We start from the raw sequence: 17,019 nt of genomic DNA, 5'->3' as shown, positions 1-17,019 counted from the left end.
GGTCCCTCCCAGACCCACTTCATTTATCTAAGGTGATTTTCCATGGTCAGAAAATGAAATCCAAAGCCTAAAAACTGTTCCCCATAAACGTGGATATGTTAAGACATGCAGAGCTTGTTTTGGTAACAGACACGTATACAGCCCCCTCAGTGCTGAAAAGAGGCAATCTCAAGCTGCTAGCATAATTTCAGTTCAGGACTTTCCCACCTTTAGAGAGATTGCTCGGTGTTTCCCTGCCAAGATCTGCCTTCCTTTCTGGGCTGGAATCTCCCTCCCACTTGGTTTATCTTGTTCACACAGTGAAGTTCTGCAGCCTGATTTGAGGGTTCTTGTCTGTGTTTATTTCCAGTTGAGCATCACTTGGCCACAAATGTTCAGCGTAATCGTCTGGTGCAACATGACTTGCAGATGGCCAAGCAACTGCAAGAAGAGGAGGATAAGAAAGCCCGTGCTCAAATCCAGAAACACCAAAAAGACTTGTGAGTTTGTGCTGGAGATCTTGGAATGGGAATGCTAGTCCAATTTGGTCAGAGCACTAATATCAGCTGCTTTGAGTTGGCAGTGCTTGCAGTTCATCAGCCTTTTGCTTTTGTTTCTTTTTTGCTTTGGCTGTCCATTGCTGTAAAAGTATTGATAGCAGGCTCTGGCGCAGAGGAATGAGAACAGGGTGGGAGCAGGTGGTCCTGAAGCCCATCCTGCCTTAGATACTGTTGTCTGTTGATCAGAAGGAGCCTTTCCATTGTACTGCTTGTTGTCAAAATGGGGTAACTTGGCCACTTGTGTTGACCTTGTCCCTGGCTGAAGTTTGAGAGTGAGGGACCTGTGCCACAGTGCTACAGGGGAAATCTCCCTTATGTGGTAAGTGCAGATGTTAGTGTGTTTTCCCTGTGCCTGATGATGTGCTTTTGAGGAGCTGGGTGTGATGCTTTTTGGTGTCCTGCTGACAGCTGAAAGCCCCTGCCTGTGCTTGCAGATGTTCAGTGTGAAATGACCTGGGAAGGGGAATTGCTGCTCCAGGGTGGCTCGATGGGATGGGTGTTGGGGGACAGGCCTTCTCTTGCAGTCACTGACTTCTGCAGCAACTGTGGGAGGGTATTTAATCAGTGATCCAGTTTGCTCTGCAGGTTTGCTCAGTCCCTACTCACCACATCTTAACCCTGTGGTCTGTGGTTTGGCTCTCTGTGTGTCACGGCTCTCAGCTGTGGAGCTGCTGTAGAAGCTAAACATGGCAGCACAGGTCAAAACAAACTGTTTCCAATCCAGGGTGGACTTGCAGAGTTTGTGTGACCGGGCTCAGCCAGATCCCACTTGTGAGAGGTGGCTGGATGGGGGTCCCTGCAAATACAAGGTCTACAAGGCAGGATGCATCTCCTAGCAGCTGTGCTGCCTCCTGGCTTTTGTTGGGCTCTGGGATGCCACCCACCAGGTGCAGTTGGTGGTGGATCACAGAGCCTGGGTGGCTCATCTGACAGGACCAGTGACAGAGCAGAAGAGCTCTGTGCTGCAGATGTGGGAGATGCAGGACTGGCTTCAAAGCAGTGTCTCATGAAAGCTTTGAAGCTGGGGCGTGACAGATCAGCACACTGGGACAGACCTTATGTACATATGCATCTCTCAAGTCTTATTAAGACAATAGTTTTGTCTTATTACCAATTAGAGATGTGAGTAAATGACAACATAAAAATTGATTTTGTATGGCAGACATGATTCTTCTTGCTAGGAGCTGCAAACAATTTTCTTGTAGGACTCTGTAAAATGGGATTTACGAACTTTGGAGCTAAAGCACAGGCAGAACTGCTGATGTAAAATGTTGTGTCAGCAGCAGTTCTGCTTCTGAGAGCAGGAGCTCTTTTGCAAGAATAGTAAAAGAAGTTGGAGGCATCCTTTTATAATTGGATCTTTTTCTTCCTTAGTTTTTTGTATGTTCCCACTGTCTCTTCCTTGTCCATGATCTGGCAACAAAATAATCCCTGTGGTTGCTCTCTGTGTCATCTAGGACAGTTTGAAGAACAGGGTGATGGGAGGAGTAAGAGGGCAGAACTAAGAGGTCTTTAGAAGCAGGAAACAAAAAAACTCTTCAAATTTATTTTCTTTCTTCTCATTCAAGTCCTAATTTCTCTCAGGAAGACTTTGTGAAGATAAATGAGAGAATAGAAACATTTCTTTTTAAGAATTCAGGGAAGCATCAAACCTGATTTTTGTGCTTTAAAAGCATCTCTCACATCTAGCTGAGCAGCCTGCACACTGCTAAGCATAGTAGCAAGATTACTAAAATAAAATAGTGTGAAAATATGTTCTTTCCCTGTTTTGCTCCCAGTGCTGTGATAGCTCTGTCGCACTGATGTGAACAGTTACTTTGAACAGTTCCCTTAAACATTCCCTTTTTAATCCTTACCTGGCAGCAACTAGTAGCTGCAGTCACTGTGAAGGGGAGGGAGCTTTCTGATCACACAAAATTTTAGTTTTATAAACTGATGTAGAGTTTTCACAACATCCTTAACACTCCTGGCTGTCCAGGAGTGAAGGACATGAGTGGGATGTTCAGGAATGGTGATTTTTATGTTGCTCTGGTTGATTTCTGGGGTCTGATGGGCACTGGAGCTCACATTAAGGAAACTGAAGGACAAGAAGAGCTGTCAAAACTCTTGAACCTATTTTCTTATGCTCATACAAGTTCATACATTACTTTGTTGACTGACTAATCAAGTCTCAGTATTTAATTACTGCTGAGCAATAAAACCCCAAATCTAATCCTCTGTGGCTGTTTAGTTCTTAGGAATTGATGTGGTGTGCCATGAGAAAGAAGAAAATACTTTTGTGTTTCCAATACTTGTGGTGTTCTTTGCTGCTAACAGAGAGGCAATGACCTTGTTGCCTTGGCTGTGAAAGATGATTAGTTATTTTTCTGTCCTGTTTGTCTGCAATAGGATGTATTTTAAGCATTTAGCAAGTCATTTTGTGCTGATGAACTTGGCACCTTAGCTCTGCTCACAGGTGCCAGGGGAACTGGAGACGTGCAATGCCTTGATGTGTCTGACCTTTCTAACTTATTTTCTACCTGGTTTCATGTCCTCAGAGCCTGGGGTTGTAAAGGATCCACTACCAGGCTCACTGACAGCCTGCTCCCTAGGATTTACTTATTCAGCTATTGTTTTGCTGGGAGATGTGGTTCTCTGCTGGTGCCAGCTTTGCCAAGGTCCCTGTTTTAAAAAGCACGCTTAAGAGCTAGATGTGCTGCTGTGTGAACTCCTGTGGCTTTGAACAGATCTGTCCCCAGAGTCAAATGAAACACACATAGGCACATGCAAATGTAGCCAGGTTTTGTTACCTGGATGAAAGAAACTCATGTCGTAAGATGTCATGTTTAACCTATTGATAACTCCAGCCTGATTGCAGGTCTGCTTCCAAGGAGCTGTTGACAGAAATAGTCTTCTTTTCCTTCCTGCTCTGTGTGCCTTTTTGTTGCCTATGACAAATGAGTTGTTTCTTAGTGACATCTGTCCTCCAAACACTCATGTTGCAATGTCCTTCCTCTCCACCCTTGCCACATATCCACCCTGTCTGCTTCTCTCCTTCTTCTATCCACTTTCTGTAAAAGAAGGCCCTGTTGTGCCACTGGCTGCTCCAGCCATGCCACATTTCTTGGTTTTGCAACAAAAAGTGCTTGTCTGTACTTAAGTGTTTTATCTTCCTCTTCTCATGTCCTCAGTTCTCTTCCAGTCTTTTGCCTCCAGATTCACTAGGTCATTTATGCCCAGATTCTTCCTCAAACCTAGAGCTGTTCGCTCCAGCCCACGTAGCACAGCTTCGGCATAGCTTGGTCCGCTTCAGTTATTTGCTTATTTTCCACTCTTGGTAGTCTTCTCATCACCTATCTGTTCATTGTCAGTTTGTTCTGCAAAAGATTGTATTCTGATAGCTCTGCTTGTTGCTGCTCCCAGCTGTTCTCCTCCTATGCCTTGCCTTTCAGTAGCTGCCATTGTGGGGATTGACTTTTCTGACCTGTTTAGAGCTGCTCTTTAGCTCAATCTCAACAGTGCCGAAAGAGAGAGGTTTTAGTCTTTCTTTTCAAATCTCCCAGCTCGTTTCTGAATTGTCCTGAAGAATCCTTGGCTATTGTTCCAGCCTGTTTGATGGACATCAGAGCATGCTGCTGAATGTGGCACTGTTCTTGCAGATGATTTCCAGCCTTCCTGGTCTGTCTGCACAGCCAAACCTCTCATGTCTCAATTGCTCTGATCTCTCCCTGTCCCCAGTTAATGCAGTCTTGTGTTCCTGCATCCTTACTGGCACTGTAGCAATGGCTCCTTCCCCCTTGTTTTGAGACATGTTTCTCCTTGCCTCTTGGCACTGGTCCTGCTTTCGTGTCTCATCCCACCTCAGTGGCATTTCTCATTCATTACTTAACTGCCACCTCCAGCCTCCACTTGGCCTATGTACCATATTCCTGCACTTCCTTCTCCTTGGCTTACAAGTGAAAGCCACTTCCCAGAAGTGCCTGCATTAACCATACATGTGAACCCCTCCTTTGATACCACACGTACGAAAACTCAGCAGAATTAGCTTTGCAGACTCCTGAGCACTACCTTGGCCTGCCCTATTTTGTAGTACCTATCTCATTTCTTAGCAATCTGCCCATGAATCTCTTTTTACTTTTTACTCCGTGGATATTTTGGGAAGTATTTTCTAGATTTGGCCACCAGTAAGTACAGGGAGTTCTGGTCCCTGATGAGGATTCATAGCTCTGCACTAACACTGAGTAATAATTCTTTTGTTGTAAATCAGGTGGATTTTTTTTTAGCTATTTTATCCCTTTCTCCAGGCTGACTGATGCCTGTGATTTCAGCTGCCTATAATCCCTGTCTCCTTGCCTTCTAGGGAACGACAGGACTGCGAGATTGCTCAGGAAATCCAAGTGAAGCTTGCATTTGAAGCAGAGGAACGCCGCAGGCAAGAGGAAAAAGACGAGGTAACCTTTAAAGCTGCAGGGATGGCAGGGCTATTTGTAGCAGCCCTTTCAGGATAGACATTTCTTGGCCAGTGGCCACAGGAGCTGGCTTGCATGGTGGCAGTCCTTGTCTTGACAGATCTCTGTATGCACAGAGATTTTGGGGAGTCCTGTTATAGGAATAAGATACAGTCGTAGTACTCACGCTCAAGTGTCATAAGGGTTGTTGATGCCAGTGGCCTTGCTAATGAAGAGGGCAAGTAATAGGTTAGTCTTGTTGGGGTATTTATTGCCCTGCTGTAGGAAATTGTAATTGTTTATACACTCTGAGACACGCTTGCTTTCTCAAATGCAAGACAGGCTGTGATTTCTTTGTCTTTGATGCAAAGATTTCAGCAGGACTCTCAGCCCAGCCATCTGTTTCTGGCTTCTCCACTCTTCAGTTTAGTCTTTCACAGCCTGAGCACCCTGTTAGAGTTTCTAGCTAGCAGATTCCTTTTGTGACTTCAGAATTTTCTCTGCTGCTTTTGCTTGAGAGTGGGTGGTGTGGTTTGTTCTTAGTGCACAAAGGATTTTGCTTGTTGGTCACCTCAGTCATCAGCCTGTCAGATTAAGTTTTCAAGAAATCCACAGAGTAGAGGAACACCTGTGAGAGCCTGGAGTATGTCCCCATTTTTGATTTCAGATGATTTCCAAAGTGGCCTGAGTTGTCTCAGGATGTTTAAGAGGCACCTGGTGGCATTCTCTGTAAACAAAGAGCTTGAACACAAGGCTGTATTTCCTGGAAGAGCCTGAAATAAGAATCTGCCCTTACCTGACAGATGCATGGGGTTTTTTTGCAAGACTTCATTTTCTTTTTCTACGATTAATTCCAAACAAGTACTGAAAGGCTGCCCAGACAGATGGAAATGGCTTGGCTTCCAAGAAGAGCTTGTGGTAACAGGATGGGAGGAACACTTTACTACCTCTTAAGCAAAAATCCCGTAGCCAGTCTGTCATTTTTTTTATCGGGAAGGTGAAGGAGATGCAAAACTAATGTTGACTCTTGGAATTGCACCTTTCCTTCCTGCTTTAGGTAGAGAACTGCAGGGATGTTAGCGGTCTGACAACAGGTCCTTGCAGCCTGTCAAACCTGCCTGCTGACCATCTTGTGCTGTTGGAAGCAGGCTTCAGCTGACTGTGGCTTAAAGCAAGGAGAAGTCATAAATATTCTATCTCTTCCTGCTGGTACGTGGGAAGTTCCCAAGTGTGGCTGAAATGTAGCTGAGGACTGAGGCAGATCCTTTCTGGAGTGCAGGGTTTTTAAATGAAGCACTAAACCTTCCTGCCCTGCCTGCTTATGAATCCTGTTTGTAAGAAGTGGTTTGTATGGATTTGCAAGTCCTGAGCTGTCTCAGTCCTGGAGATAATGTGCTTTAGCTCATGTATTTATAGACTTACTGTACTTGCTAGAAAGGTTAACCTTGTCAGCGAAGGAGTTTGTGGAGGTTTGTAATGTTTTGGTTTGTTTGGTTTGGGGCTTTTTCTTTATTTCTTTTTTTTTTTTTTTTTTTTTTTTTTTAAGGAGCCTGTGGCATTCCCAGATTTTTCACAGTGCTGTTTTCAGAGCAGATCTTACCTGAATCCTGAAGTAATGCTTTGTACTTGAGCAGCCATCCAATGTCCTCCAGTGCTGGCTTGGCTCTGGAGGGTGTTGACTCTTAGTTTGCATTTCAGCCATGCCTTTCCTGCCTGCAGTGTCCACTTTACATGCATGGCTCTGTAAAGGTCCTGAGGATTAGGAAGGCTTAAATGAATAGCATCCAAAGGGGCAGCATGCCCTGCTGGTATCTCCCAGCTTTGTTCATTAGCTCCAGACTGGCTTCACTGACTCACAAGCTCCTGGGCCTCAGAGGAGCAAGGCCCAGGGAGCTGTTTGCAGTTCCTAGGCCTTGTTGATCCATTAGTCATCTCGAAAGAAAACCAATTAGGAAAATGGAGTGCTCTTCTCTTTGGCATATCTACCAAAACTGTGACAGAAGACAAACGGCTGCAGTCCCCACTGTGCTCCTGCCTTGTGCCTAGTTTGCTCTTCCTAATGTCCTTTCGATTTTCTTTTCCTTCAAGTCTCTGTCTGTCAAACTGATGCATTTCTATGCTTGGCATCCTGTAGTGCCTGAAAATTACAGCTAGTGTGAAGTGAGTTCACAGTTTGCTCTGGGAGCTCCTTCCAGTCAGAAGTGCCTTTAGCTGGACAGTCTTTGCCGCTGTGTTTTTCCTTCCCTGGCAGAGTGCTGGGGGGAGATCCTGCCCACTCCCGTGAGTGGGTGTGCACTTCTGTGACTTCCAAATCCTTGTTGAAAGCCTGAGATTGCACATGTGGTACCTTCTGCCCTGCCTTGGTCATTAGGGCTTAGCAGGCTCGTGTGCAGGAGGAGCAGGAACCTGTGAGTTTACCATGGTGTTGGAATTTCAGCACTGGGCCTGCGTGAGGTTGAATACTGATTGCTGACATGGTCCCTTTTGTCACCCATTAATTTGAAAGCCTCATCCAGCCCAGGGGCTAAATTTGAGTAACTGTTGTTGACTGTCTGAAAAATTAAACTTTTTTTTTTGTAGGGATTTTAATAATTGAATAAAGAATTTGAGTAAAAGAATCTGGAAATACTTTTTAGTGGTGATTTAATATCTGTTTTCTTTCATATCTGCAGGATATTGCCCGTCTCCTACAACAGAAAGAACTGCAGGAAGAAAAAAAGCGCAAGAAGCACTACCCAGAGTCCCAGGGACACACAGGCTATGAAGAGAGTTACTATGCAGAAAATGGAGGTATGTTTCTGCAAGATAAAAGGTCAGGCTCGTGGCAGTGTAAGGTGGACTTGGTGGTCTGACAACCAGTTTGGGAAACTCCCTTTATCCTACAGTCCTGCATTTAGCACTGTGGCATTACATCAGTTTCCGGTGTTAGAATGGGATTATTTCATAATCAGGAAGTATTTAGTTTAAAAAAAGAAAAGAAAACCAGAGAAGACAATTTAGTAGTTTTTATTGTCCTTGAAGGCGGCCTAAATGGCAGGGATAGGGAGCGTGGTGTGTGTGTATGTGCAAGTGTAGCCACACATACATGTTCTGAAAGTGTTGGTGGAAAAAGACAGTGGCTGATAAGGCAGTTACTGCTGTGTGACACCAAGGATGTGGGGAAGAAATGCTGGTGAAATTCCATGCTTGCATTTGAAGAGAGACTGTTCCATGCCGTTTCATTTGTGATGCTGGCACAGCTACATGAAGGAGCAAATGCTGGTTCATGGAGATGTGTTTCAAAAATAGCTCCTTGCAGGTATGTACCCAAGCTGTATAATTAGCACAACTGCCTTGAATGACTTACTGAAGAACAAGGTCATCTCTACAGAATGTCTCTGCTGTGATTATCATCTGGGACTGTACAGTGTGGAAATGATTTGATCCACAATGCTTTATTGCTTTCTTTTGGTCAGCTTCTGTGATTGAATACAGACCTTCTTTGAACTGGGAGGAGAGAATCAGGGTGTGTTTAATTATGGAGCAATCTCTGGATGGCTTTGCTGTGCACTGGTGGTGGTTCCTGTGTTTGTTCTTCTAAAATCTGGTGGGGAAGATGGATTGCTTTTGATTAACAGATTGTGAAGATGAAGATCAAACCTCATTTCTTATTTTAACATCAATGCCATTGGCAGTTTTAAAGCCTATTAATTGAACTTACACAAAGTATTTAGTTTCAATTTGGAAGAAAGTCAAAGATAACCAAGAAAGTACAAAGCACAAAGTTCAAAAGTGCAAAACAGTAACCAAGTGGAAACTTCATGATCACAAGTCCTGCTACATGTTCAAAGCTGGGAAAAATTGATCTTGGAGTACTATGGTTAACCCACACTTCAGATTTCCAGAATTAAATGGGAAAAATGTGAAAAAATGCAGCATAGATAACAGTGTGCCTGCAGAGATAGTAGGACAGAATGGATTTTTATATCAAATCAGCTGACAAAGCCTGTGTCTTCCTGAAGTAAGACTGTGGTGTGGATTTGGAGAGCAGGATATCTCATGGGTCTAAGTTTTCTTCCTGCTGTTCTCGATCTGTGCTCCTTAAAAGCTGTGAACGACTGGAGTGGATTTTATGCCTGGATCATCTAGCTTCTTGTTCTGGGAACTCTTAATTACTTGGGCACCATGTGATTAGGCTTCAGAAGCCTTGGTTTGTATTTTCCTCATTAGTTGTAAACTGAAGCAAATAAAACCTCCTTGATTTAAATTTCTTTTGTTTTAGTGGGGGGTGGGGTGTGTTTTTGGGGCTTTTTTCTGTTGTTTGAGACTGAGGTAAAATTTATCCACCTCCAGGAGGAACGTGGATTAGGCCTATTGCTCCAAAGCAATATGAGCTCTTTAAAAGTGGAAAAATAAACATGAGAAAAGGCAGAGTTCCTCCCAGAAGTGTTTGTGCCATGAAAAACAGTTTTGTATTCACTCAGTCACTTGCTGCTTCAGGGAGTAACACCAGGGTCAGTGGAGTGTTTACTGCCCCTGTGGAAGGTGCCACAGGAACCAGCACCTGCTGATGAATTAATCACCCTGAGATACCCTAAAAACAAATGTTCTGCTTGGGTTATTTGGCATGGTTGTGCTACCTGCTGCAATCCTTTCCCAGCACAGCCAGGCTTTGATCTTTTGTGTTCTCCTGCACTCTGCTCTTGTATTTATTGAGCTTTCCTCAATGACAAAATTGAATTAATTTTTAGATCCTTATGGGTATTGTTCAGAACTGACTCTTGCTTTCAGATTCTGGTCTCTGTTGTTCAGTAAGTCACTTGGATTGTTTGATTGGGTATTTTTTTTCTGTAAATCATATGAATGATCTAAAACTGAACAGAAAAAATCCAACCAGTTAAAGAGCAACCACAGCAGTTCCTGTTAGAGTTCTTGGACTTTTAAAAAATTCACTTGTTCTGGATAAAAGTCACACAGACTTGTTTTGAAGGTGGATTTTCTGTAGGGTCTATTTTTACTGGCTCTGACAATGTTTTTTCTGAATAGAATGACTCAAAGGGAACATTCAGTTTTGGTGTGAGGTTTGTTTTTTCTCCCTCTGAAATCTAGATAGATTGTAAGTGAGACAGAGCTATTCATTAAAACAGAATGTAATTCATGTGCAGTGAAATATATTTTAAATATTTTGAGATACTATAAAACAAACTCCGGACAGTTGAAGAAAGTCTGCTGCTGCAGGGATTTTTGGTGGGGGTTGTGTATGTAGTTCTGTTTCAAATCAATCTCTGCTTCGAGGCATTTTTTTTCATTTTGAAAAGCTGCTGTAGAGAGATAATAGTTCACTCAGTGCAATGATTTTTCTTAGTAAATAGGTTAGTTGAAAAAATAAATCAATTACTAGATTGTATGCAGGCAGACTGCTGCATCCTCCTAGCTGCTTCAGGTTTACTACTGAAATAAAAAGCAGTGAAAATTTACCTGCTTTCTGGAAAGCACAGAGGAAACAACCCCACCAAAATGTCAAGTAAACAGCTTTTCTAGCTACAACGCTGAGGTCAGGAGCCTGGGTTTTGTGAAATCTTATTCTATCCTAAAATTTCTATCCATAACTGTCTTTGCTTTCAGAGCTGATTTAGACAATGAATAAGTGCAGGCCCTGAAACTTGTGGGTCTGCAAAAGATATGTGACAGCCTGTGGTGGAGGATGTTTGGATGCTGCAGCTATCCTCATCTTGTATTTAAAAAAACCCAAAAAACAAAAAATGCTATCCTACTTGTTTACTTCCTTTCTGCTTTGTGTGGGTCTTTCCCCCAGTTTGGTGAGACTGTTTTTTTCTGATGAAAAACCTTGTGCCTGAGGCCAGGGCAAGGCACCCATGCTTACAAACCAGGGTCTAACCTGATCACTCTGCTTGGCCTCTCCCGGTCTTATGCCCCTCATTGTCTCCTGGCCTTTCCTGCCTCTTGTGCCTCTCTTTGCAAACCTTTCCCAGGTGGCTTCAGGATCCTGCAGCAGTGATGTGTCATCAGGAGATGAGCTGCTCTCTTGGCTGTTTTTCAGCCTCAGTGGCATCATTAAAAGTCACTTGTCTTTATATTGACTAGTCCTTATCTAGGAGGTGCTCAGACACTTTTGGGTTGGACCTGTGCTTTCTGCTCCAACCTTGTTGCCTCCTGTGCTGCCCTGCTAGCCAGCCTGCCATTTCACTGAGTCCCCTCTTGTATCCTGCAAGCCTTTTTTGTCCCTGTTATTATTCTTTCTTTCATCTTGCTTTGCCTGCATTTTTAGCACCTTGTATCAAGCTCCTTCATCTCCCTGCTGTGAGTCTGGCCTTGAACCCCCATTAACCCCTGCACCACTAACCCGCTCCTTGTTTGTCCCTACATTGCTCAGAGCAGCCCTGGGGTGACCCCAGAGAGCAGATCTGTGAACCTCCCAGAGCACACAGTCACGGCAGGTGCAGGCACCAGCAGAGAGAACGCCGAGGACCCCACTCGCCTTTGCCTGGCAGTGCCCCCAAACACGGGCACTCCACCTCAGAGCGCTGCCAAAGGTCTCCTCAGCTGAGGGAGGCCAGCAATGGCCATCAGCAGCAGCAGAGGACAGCCAGCCAGGGAAGGTCCAGGAGACATCCCAGCCTTGACCTGGAAGGAGAGACCGAGCACCGTGCCTATGATCACAGCAATAGCTGGGAGCTGCGGGAGAGGAGGACAGCTGGCAGGGAGAAGGAGAGGAGACCTCTCAGTCTTGACCTGGAGTTGGAGCATGGATTCACAGAAGAAGCACGGCACAGCAGAAAGCCACCAAGGCAAGACAGAGAAAAGCACCTTCCTCTTCTTGACATGGAATTGGAGGCAGAGCAGGAGACCTGGCATCGGGGTGGCAGACGGCACCCTGAGAAACATAAATCTCGTCATCAGGGCCACTCGTCACACAGGATGGCACGTGATGAGAAGCTCTATGATGCTGCATCTAGAGATGACCATAGGAGGGGTGAGGCAAAAGCCTACAAAATGGCAGGACACAAGAGACACTCCCCATCCCCTCATGCTGTGAGCCAGGGGAAGGTTGGAGACTGCCAGCGAGACCCAGGTAACCAAGAGATGGGGAAGGTGTGCATATGTGTGGTTTGGACCTTTGTGTGCCCCATGCTGGTGTCTGTTTGGCTTCCTTGAAGATGCTTCTCTCCAGTATCTACCTGCAATGTGTACACAGGGAATCTTGCCCAGGTTTCTCCCTGATTTAGCAGGATTCTTCCTATCCACTGATGTTCTTGCTGTGTCCTGATGTTCCATGGCTTTGGAGAGGATGAGTAAGAAGGTATTGTTGGAAGTGGTGCCCTTGGCATTCTTCTGTTTAAGAAAAGAAATTTCTCCCCCCCTCACTAAAAAAAACACCACACCATCCCCAAAAAAAGACCCCCCCCAAAAATTCCAACCAACACCCAGCTTTTGTTTTTGTGATACATTTTGTGTGGTGGCCTCCTTGTACAGGAGGAAAAAAAATAACAAAACCCGGAATGTTAGGTTATGGTTGTATTTTGTAGAGCTGAGATGCAGGACTGTAAGTGAGGACACTTTGCTTAAGCACTAAAAACCCAACAATTTTCATCCACTTCTTACTGAAAAGCCTGCTGGCATCTTAATTAATTCATTTTGGGCAAATTTCACTAGTGGCACTGGGCATCCAGCTGGGTTCTATTTGTAAGATTATTGCCAAATTCTTTACAAGTGGAATTTTCTGGGAAATGTGTACCTGTGTAGTCTTTGCACAACAGGCACTTGGGGATTGGAGGCTTTAAAGATCCAGATCCATCTTTCTACTTTTAAAGCCACAGTGGAAGTAGGGGTGACCTAGTGAAAGTAGGAGTTTAGAGACTTGGATCTATGTCTGTCAATGTGTGGGGCAGCTTATGCTTTAAGCCATCTAACTGATCTTCACATAAGATAAGGTGAGAAAGATAGATAATGTGTGTCTGTCTCTGGAGATACTGGGACAATTTTTCTTCTTCCTCATGATACGAATGCTTTCTGTAGGAAAATAAGTGTTAATCAGTTTAAGCTTAAAATAACAGAACTCTGTACTCAATACAAGAACTGAACGTTACATGAACTTCAGTAATGCTTTTGTCTGTTTTCTCATTGAATTGTAAAATTCATGGCTCGTCCCAAGGAAGAAATTGTATGAAAACTCATTGTCTGAGCCTGTCCCAGGTAACACGTGCAGCCCCTGCTGCTTCAGCAGTGTGTTCAGACTCTGCTGTGCTCACATCAAACGTTGGGCTGCTCTCTACTGCCTAGTTTTGCCACTGTATCTCTATCGATGCAGAGAGTGACAAATTACAATTCCTTTGCTAGCATTGCTGTCACCAAAGACTGCTTCAAGGGACATGGCCTGTTGTGCTGTGGAGTTGCATTTGTTATTTAAGACAGGGTGTGCCAGGTACTGCTATGTGCATAGAGAAACCTCCCTGAGGTGTGTGCTGCACCTCAGCTAAAGGTGCTCGCACACCAGCGGTATGGCAGGTACACAGTGGTGATCTCTGCTTCTCTTGAGTGGAGGGTTTGCAGGTGGCTGAGGAGATTGTGGGCATCTCCTTACCAAAGAATTTGGAGAATGGTTGAGTTGACTGGGTTTTTTTATAATTCTGTAGGCACCAACTTGAGGGGGATGAAACAAGGCATGTACGATGGACGCCGAATGGAACAGGAATTGTCTGATGCAGAGATTGCTCGCAAGCTGCAGGAGGAAGAGCTCCTGGTGAGTAGAGAGGGTGCATTGGTCAACTTGAAGAAACTAAGGCAACCAACATGGACAACTTTAATTTGAAAATCTTTAATATATGAGGTCTTGCTCTTGTGCATTCTGCTAATTACCTCTGTCTTCCATACATGTGAATATGGAGTGACAGCTGGCTTCCAACTAATAAGCCCTATTTTTTGAAATAAACTCCAGAATTAAAGTACTGAAGCAGAGTGATATTAAGTGGATGTTTCCAGGCAGATGAAGATATAGTTAGTGTGAGCAGCTCACGGGTGAGACAGGCCATTGCCCATCTTTGAGAGAGAAGACAGCAGAGTGGGAAATGCATTGTGATGTGGCCTGGCAGGTACATGAGGGCAAAATTCAGTTGAAAAACTGAAATGGGAGATAGAAGTTGGGCTCTGAGGTGAGTATTGGGGTACCTAAATATATTTGGAGAGGATGATGGTGTATTTGTATGGGCACTTACTTGCCCTGCCCAGCAGGTTAATGAGCATGATTAATTCAGAGATGCTAATTTTTTGTCTCTGTTTTTCCTTCCCCACTTCCCTCCCCCAACCCAGGCTAATGAAGCAGATCAGAAGGCAGCTCAGGTAGCCCAAGATGAGGTGAGCAACAAGTCAAATACTTGTGGAATTCCTTTACTTTGCAGAAGCTGCTGAACAGCCCTTGTTTCCTCTGACCCTCCAATTGTTAATTTCTCTCCTTGTAGGGGAAGCTTGGGGTTCCAGTGGGATTTTCTCCCAGATGGGTTTTGTGTATATGCTCAGGCTGGCCAAGTAGGGAGTTGTGCTGCCTGTTGCAACCATGACAAAAGCAGGAAGTTCATGGTTCTGGAAGAGCATTTCTTGTAACTGAACCCCATGAGAGACTATCCAAGATGCTGTGAGATAAACCACCAACCCCTTTAAGGAGAAGGGATAGAGGGCAGAAAGGTTCTGCAAATGCAGTTCTGGTAAATCAGGGAGCTATTAGACATGCTGCATGTCACCAGTCTTAATTTTGCCCTGTCCCTTGATTTCTGATCACAGATGGATGAAATCCTGGATTTGCACCCTTCCCATTCAGCAATTGTCCATGGGAAAGGGTTTGAATAACTTGAACCCGCAAGTGCAGTAAAATTGTCTGACAGTCTGTGTTTCCCTTCTAGGAAATTGCTCGACTCTTGATGGCTGAGGAGAAAAAAGCTTTAAGAAAAGAGAAAGAGAGAGAAAAGTCTTCCTTTGAAAAGAGGAGGCATGACCAAGATTGGAAGGTATGCCAGGCTTCAGGAGGCACCACAGATAAGGTGCTATAACATTATTCCCATTTCCAGAGGGAGGTGATTGTGTGTGGTGATGCATCTAAAGGGTCTTGCTGTCCGTTATTCAGCTGCTTCCCGAGCCTTTTGGAGCCTCCTCCTTGATTAGATGCTTTTGGCTTCAGCCTCAAGCAAGGTAATCCTTGGGCTCTGGCCTTGGAGGATGGCACTGGATGTCACAGCACCTTGTGGCCTCCCTGAAGCACTGTCAGTCCCTGGTGCAGGATCTTCCCTTTGCTGAAATCTTGACTGCAGGAATAAAAGCAGGAGTTGGTTCTGTTTGTGTAAGGGTAATGCAGCTGCTTCAGTTGTCACTCTGCCTCATAACTGGCTGTGTAATGAAAGTCCTGAGTCTATCATTCTTGATTTTTGTAGGAGTAACACCAGAGAGGCTTGGCTGGCCAGCAGGGAAGGGGATAGGCAGCAGGTTTTATAGTCAGCACTGCTAAGATGCTAAAGGGGATATGGTGTTAATCTTGGGGCTGGATGATGGCAGCTCTGGTGTTTTCAGCCTCACTGAGTTTCAGTGGTTGTAGGAGCACAGCTGCCTGCAGCTGGTCCTTCCTGCTCAGCCCAGCCTTGTGCACAGTCATTACAGACTGTTCAGCCCCAGCTTCAGAACAGTCCCTTACTGCTGTCATGTTTTAGTGCAAAATTTGAGTTTTGTTCAGCAAGGCTGTGTTTGGTTTACTGAAAACAAGTCCTGATGCTGCCATTTGCGTGTCTGGCTGTAGTTAATTTTGTGTGTAAACTAAGCACAAAAGGTCTGTGTGGAATTGTGGCACTCCCAGTGTACTGGCTGGTGTCTTGCATGGCACACAGATGAGCTGATTTCCCTTCTTCCCATTAGCCTGATGCAGGTGACTCCACACGGTCAAGGTCAAGAGAAGGGCCCGAAACTCAGCGACACAGAAGTGACAGGCCTTCAAGGTGAGCTTGAACTGGCTGGCAAGAATGGGGAGTGCAGCTGGGAAGCTGCTGAGAAGCTGAGACTTAGGGAGGAGCTGTGGGATGACCCACCCTCAAGGGACTCGGTGGAGAGCAGGGCGATGGGGGGCACGGAGCTCATGAGGTGTTTGGTGATGTGCGTCACTCACTGTGCTCGTGGCACTTGTCCATCTTGGTCCCCGTGCCCGGTGCTGACAGAGATTGATGAGCTTGTGCAGTGACATTTGTTAAATGCCAGAGAAACACTGAGAGGGTTAAACAGCTTTGGGGGATGTGAAACCAAATGTCATCTCTGGGCAGGAAGGCATAATCACCATGGCATTTGCACAGCTGCTCCCTTGGTCCTTGCTCCCAGTTAAGCACTGTATACATCTCCCACTGCTCCATGTGAATACCACCCTGCAAGCAAGAGCATTGTGCATCCCAAGCTGGGTACATGCTGTAGCCCAGTGCTGCTTCTGAATCCCTTAATACTCAATGCTTTTCATGAGGTACTAAACCCTGGAAGTGACCCCACTGGCTTTGATTTCCATTCCAGAAAGGAACCTAGAAATTCTTGTTGAACATGCAAAAGAAACAGCAAATGGAGTGTGCAGGTGTAAACTGAGAGAGATCATATTAAAATACTTTGGGAGTAAAACTGTGCAAACATTAACCACTTTAAAACGCTGCCCTTTTAAATGAAGTTTGCAGCAAACTTAATAATGGAAGTTCTTTATTTCCTGACAACTCTAACTATTATTAAATGAAAGAAGTCCATGACAAGCAGTAAATACTCTGGTTTTCTCACTGCAGAAACAGTAATGGGCTGTGCTCAGAGGAGCTGTTCTTCAGGCAGAAAGCCTGGGCCAGCCAGGGTTTGCATCAAACTAACAGTAGCAGACCAGACAGCTGAGATGTTGCTTTTACTACCCTGTTGTGCTGTTATTTCCCAACAACCCTTTCACACTGTGCTTTGCAGGTCACAGCCTCTCCTGGATGACTTGGAACACTCTCGGTATTACACGAGCCAGCCCAGCCCCTTGCGCCAGATCCCCAAACCTGAGCATTCTCCTAAAGGTA

At 44.9% G+C, this 17,019-nt stretch overlaps 1 protein-coding gene across 2 annotated transcripts in view; it reads left to right on the top strand.

Moving 5' to 3' along the window:
• Positions 1 to 17,019, top strand: part of CCDC50 (coiled-coil domain containing 50) — a 42,901-nt gene that overhangs the window by 18,966 nt on the left and 6,916 nt on the right. Inside the window, exons 3-11 of one of the 2 annotated variants that reach the window (XM_086843036.1) lie at positions 350 to 479; positions 4,879 to 4,969; positions 7,639 to 7,756; positions 11,340 to 12,038; positions 13,600 to 13,706; positions 14,273 to 14,317; positions 14,860 to 14,964; positions 15,860 to 15,939; positions 16,919 to 17,016. In XM_086843036.1, coding sequence (XP_086699162.1) covers positions 350 to 479; positions 4,879 to 4,969; positions 7,639 to 7,756; positions 11,340 to 12,038; positions 13,600 to 13,706; positions 14,273 to 14,317; positions 14,860 to 14,964; positions 15,860 to 15,939; positions 16,919 to 17,016 — 1,473 coding nt within the window. The remainder of the gene's footprint in view (positions 1 to 349; positions 480 to 4,878; positions 4,970 to 7,638; positions 7,757 to 11,339; positions 12,039 to 13,599; positions 13,707 to 14,272; positions 14,318 to 14,859; positions 14,965 to 15,859; positions 15,940 to 16,918; positions 17,017 to 17,019) is intronic. The other variant, XM_086843037.1, reaches the window with a different exon arrangement.

Source organism: Cyanistes caeruleus, chromosome 10 (assembly GCF_971803275.1).
Source record: "Cyanistes caeruleus chromosome 10, bCyaCae1.hap1.1, whole genome shotgun sequence".
NCBI classification, from domain to species: Eukaryota; Metazoa; Chordata; class Aves; order Passeriformes; family Paridae; genus Cyanistes; species Cyanistes caeruleus.
This window is presented reverse-complemented; position numbering and strand designations above follow the sequence as displayed.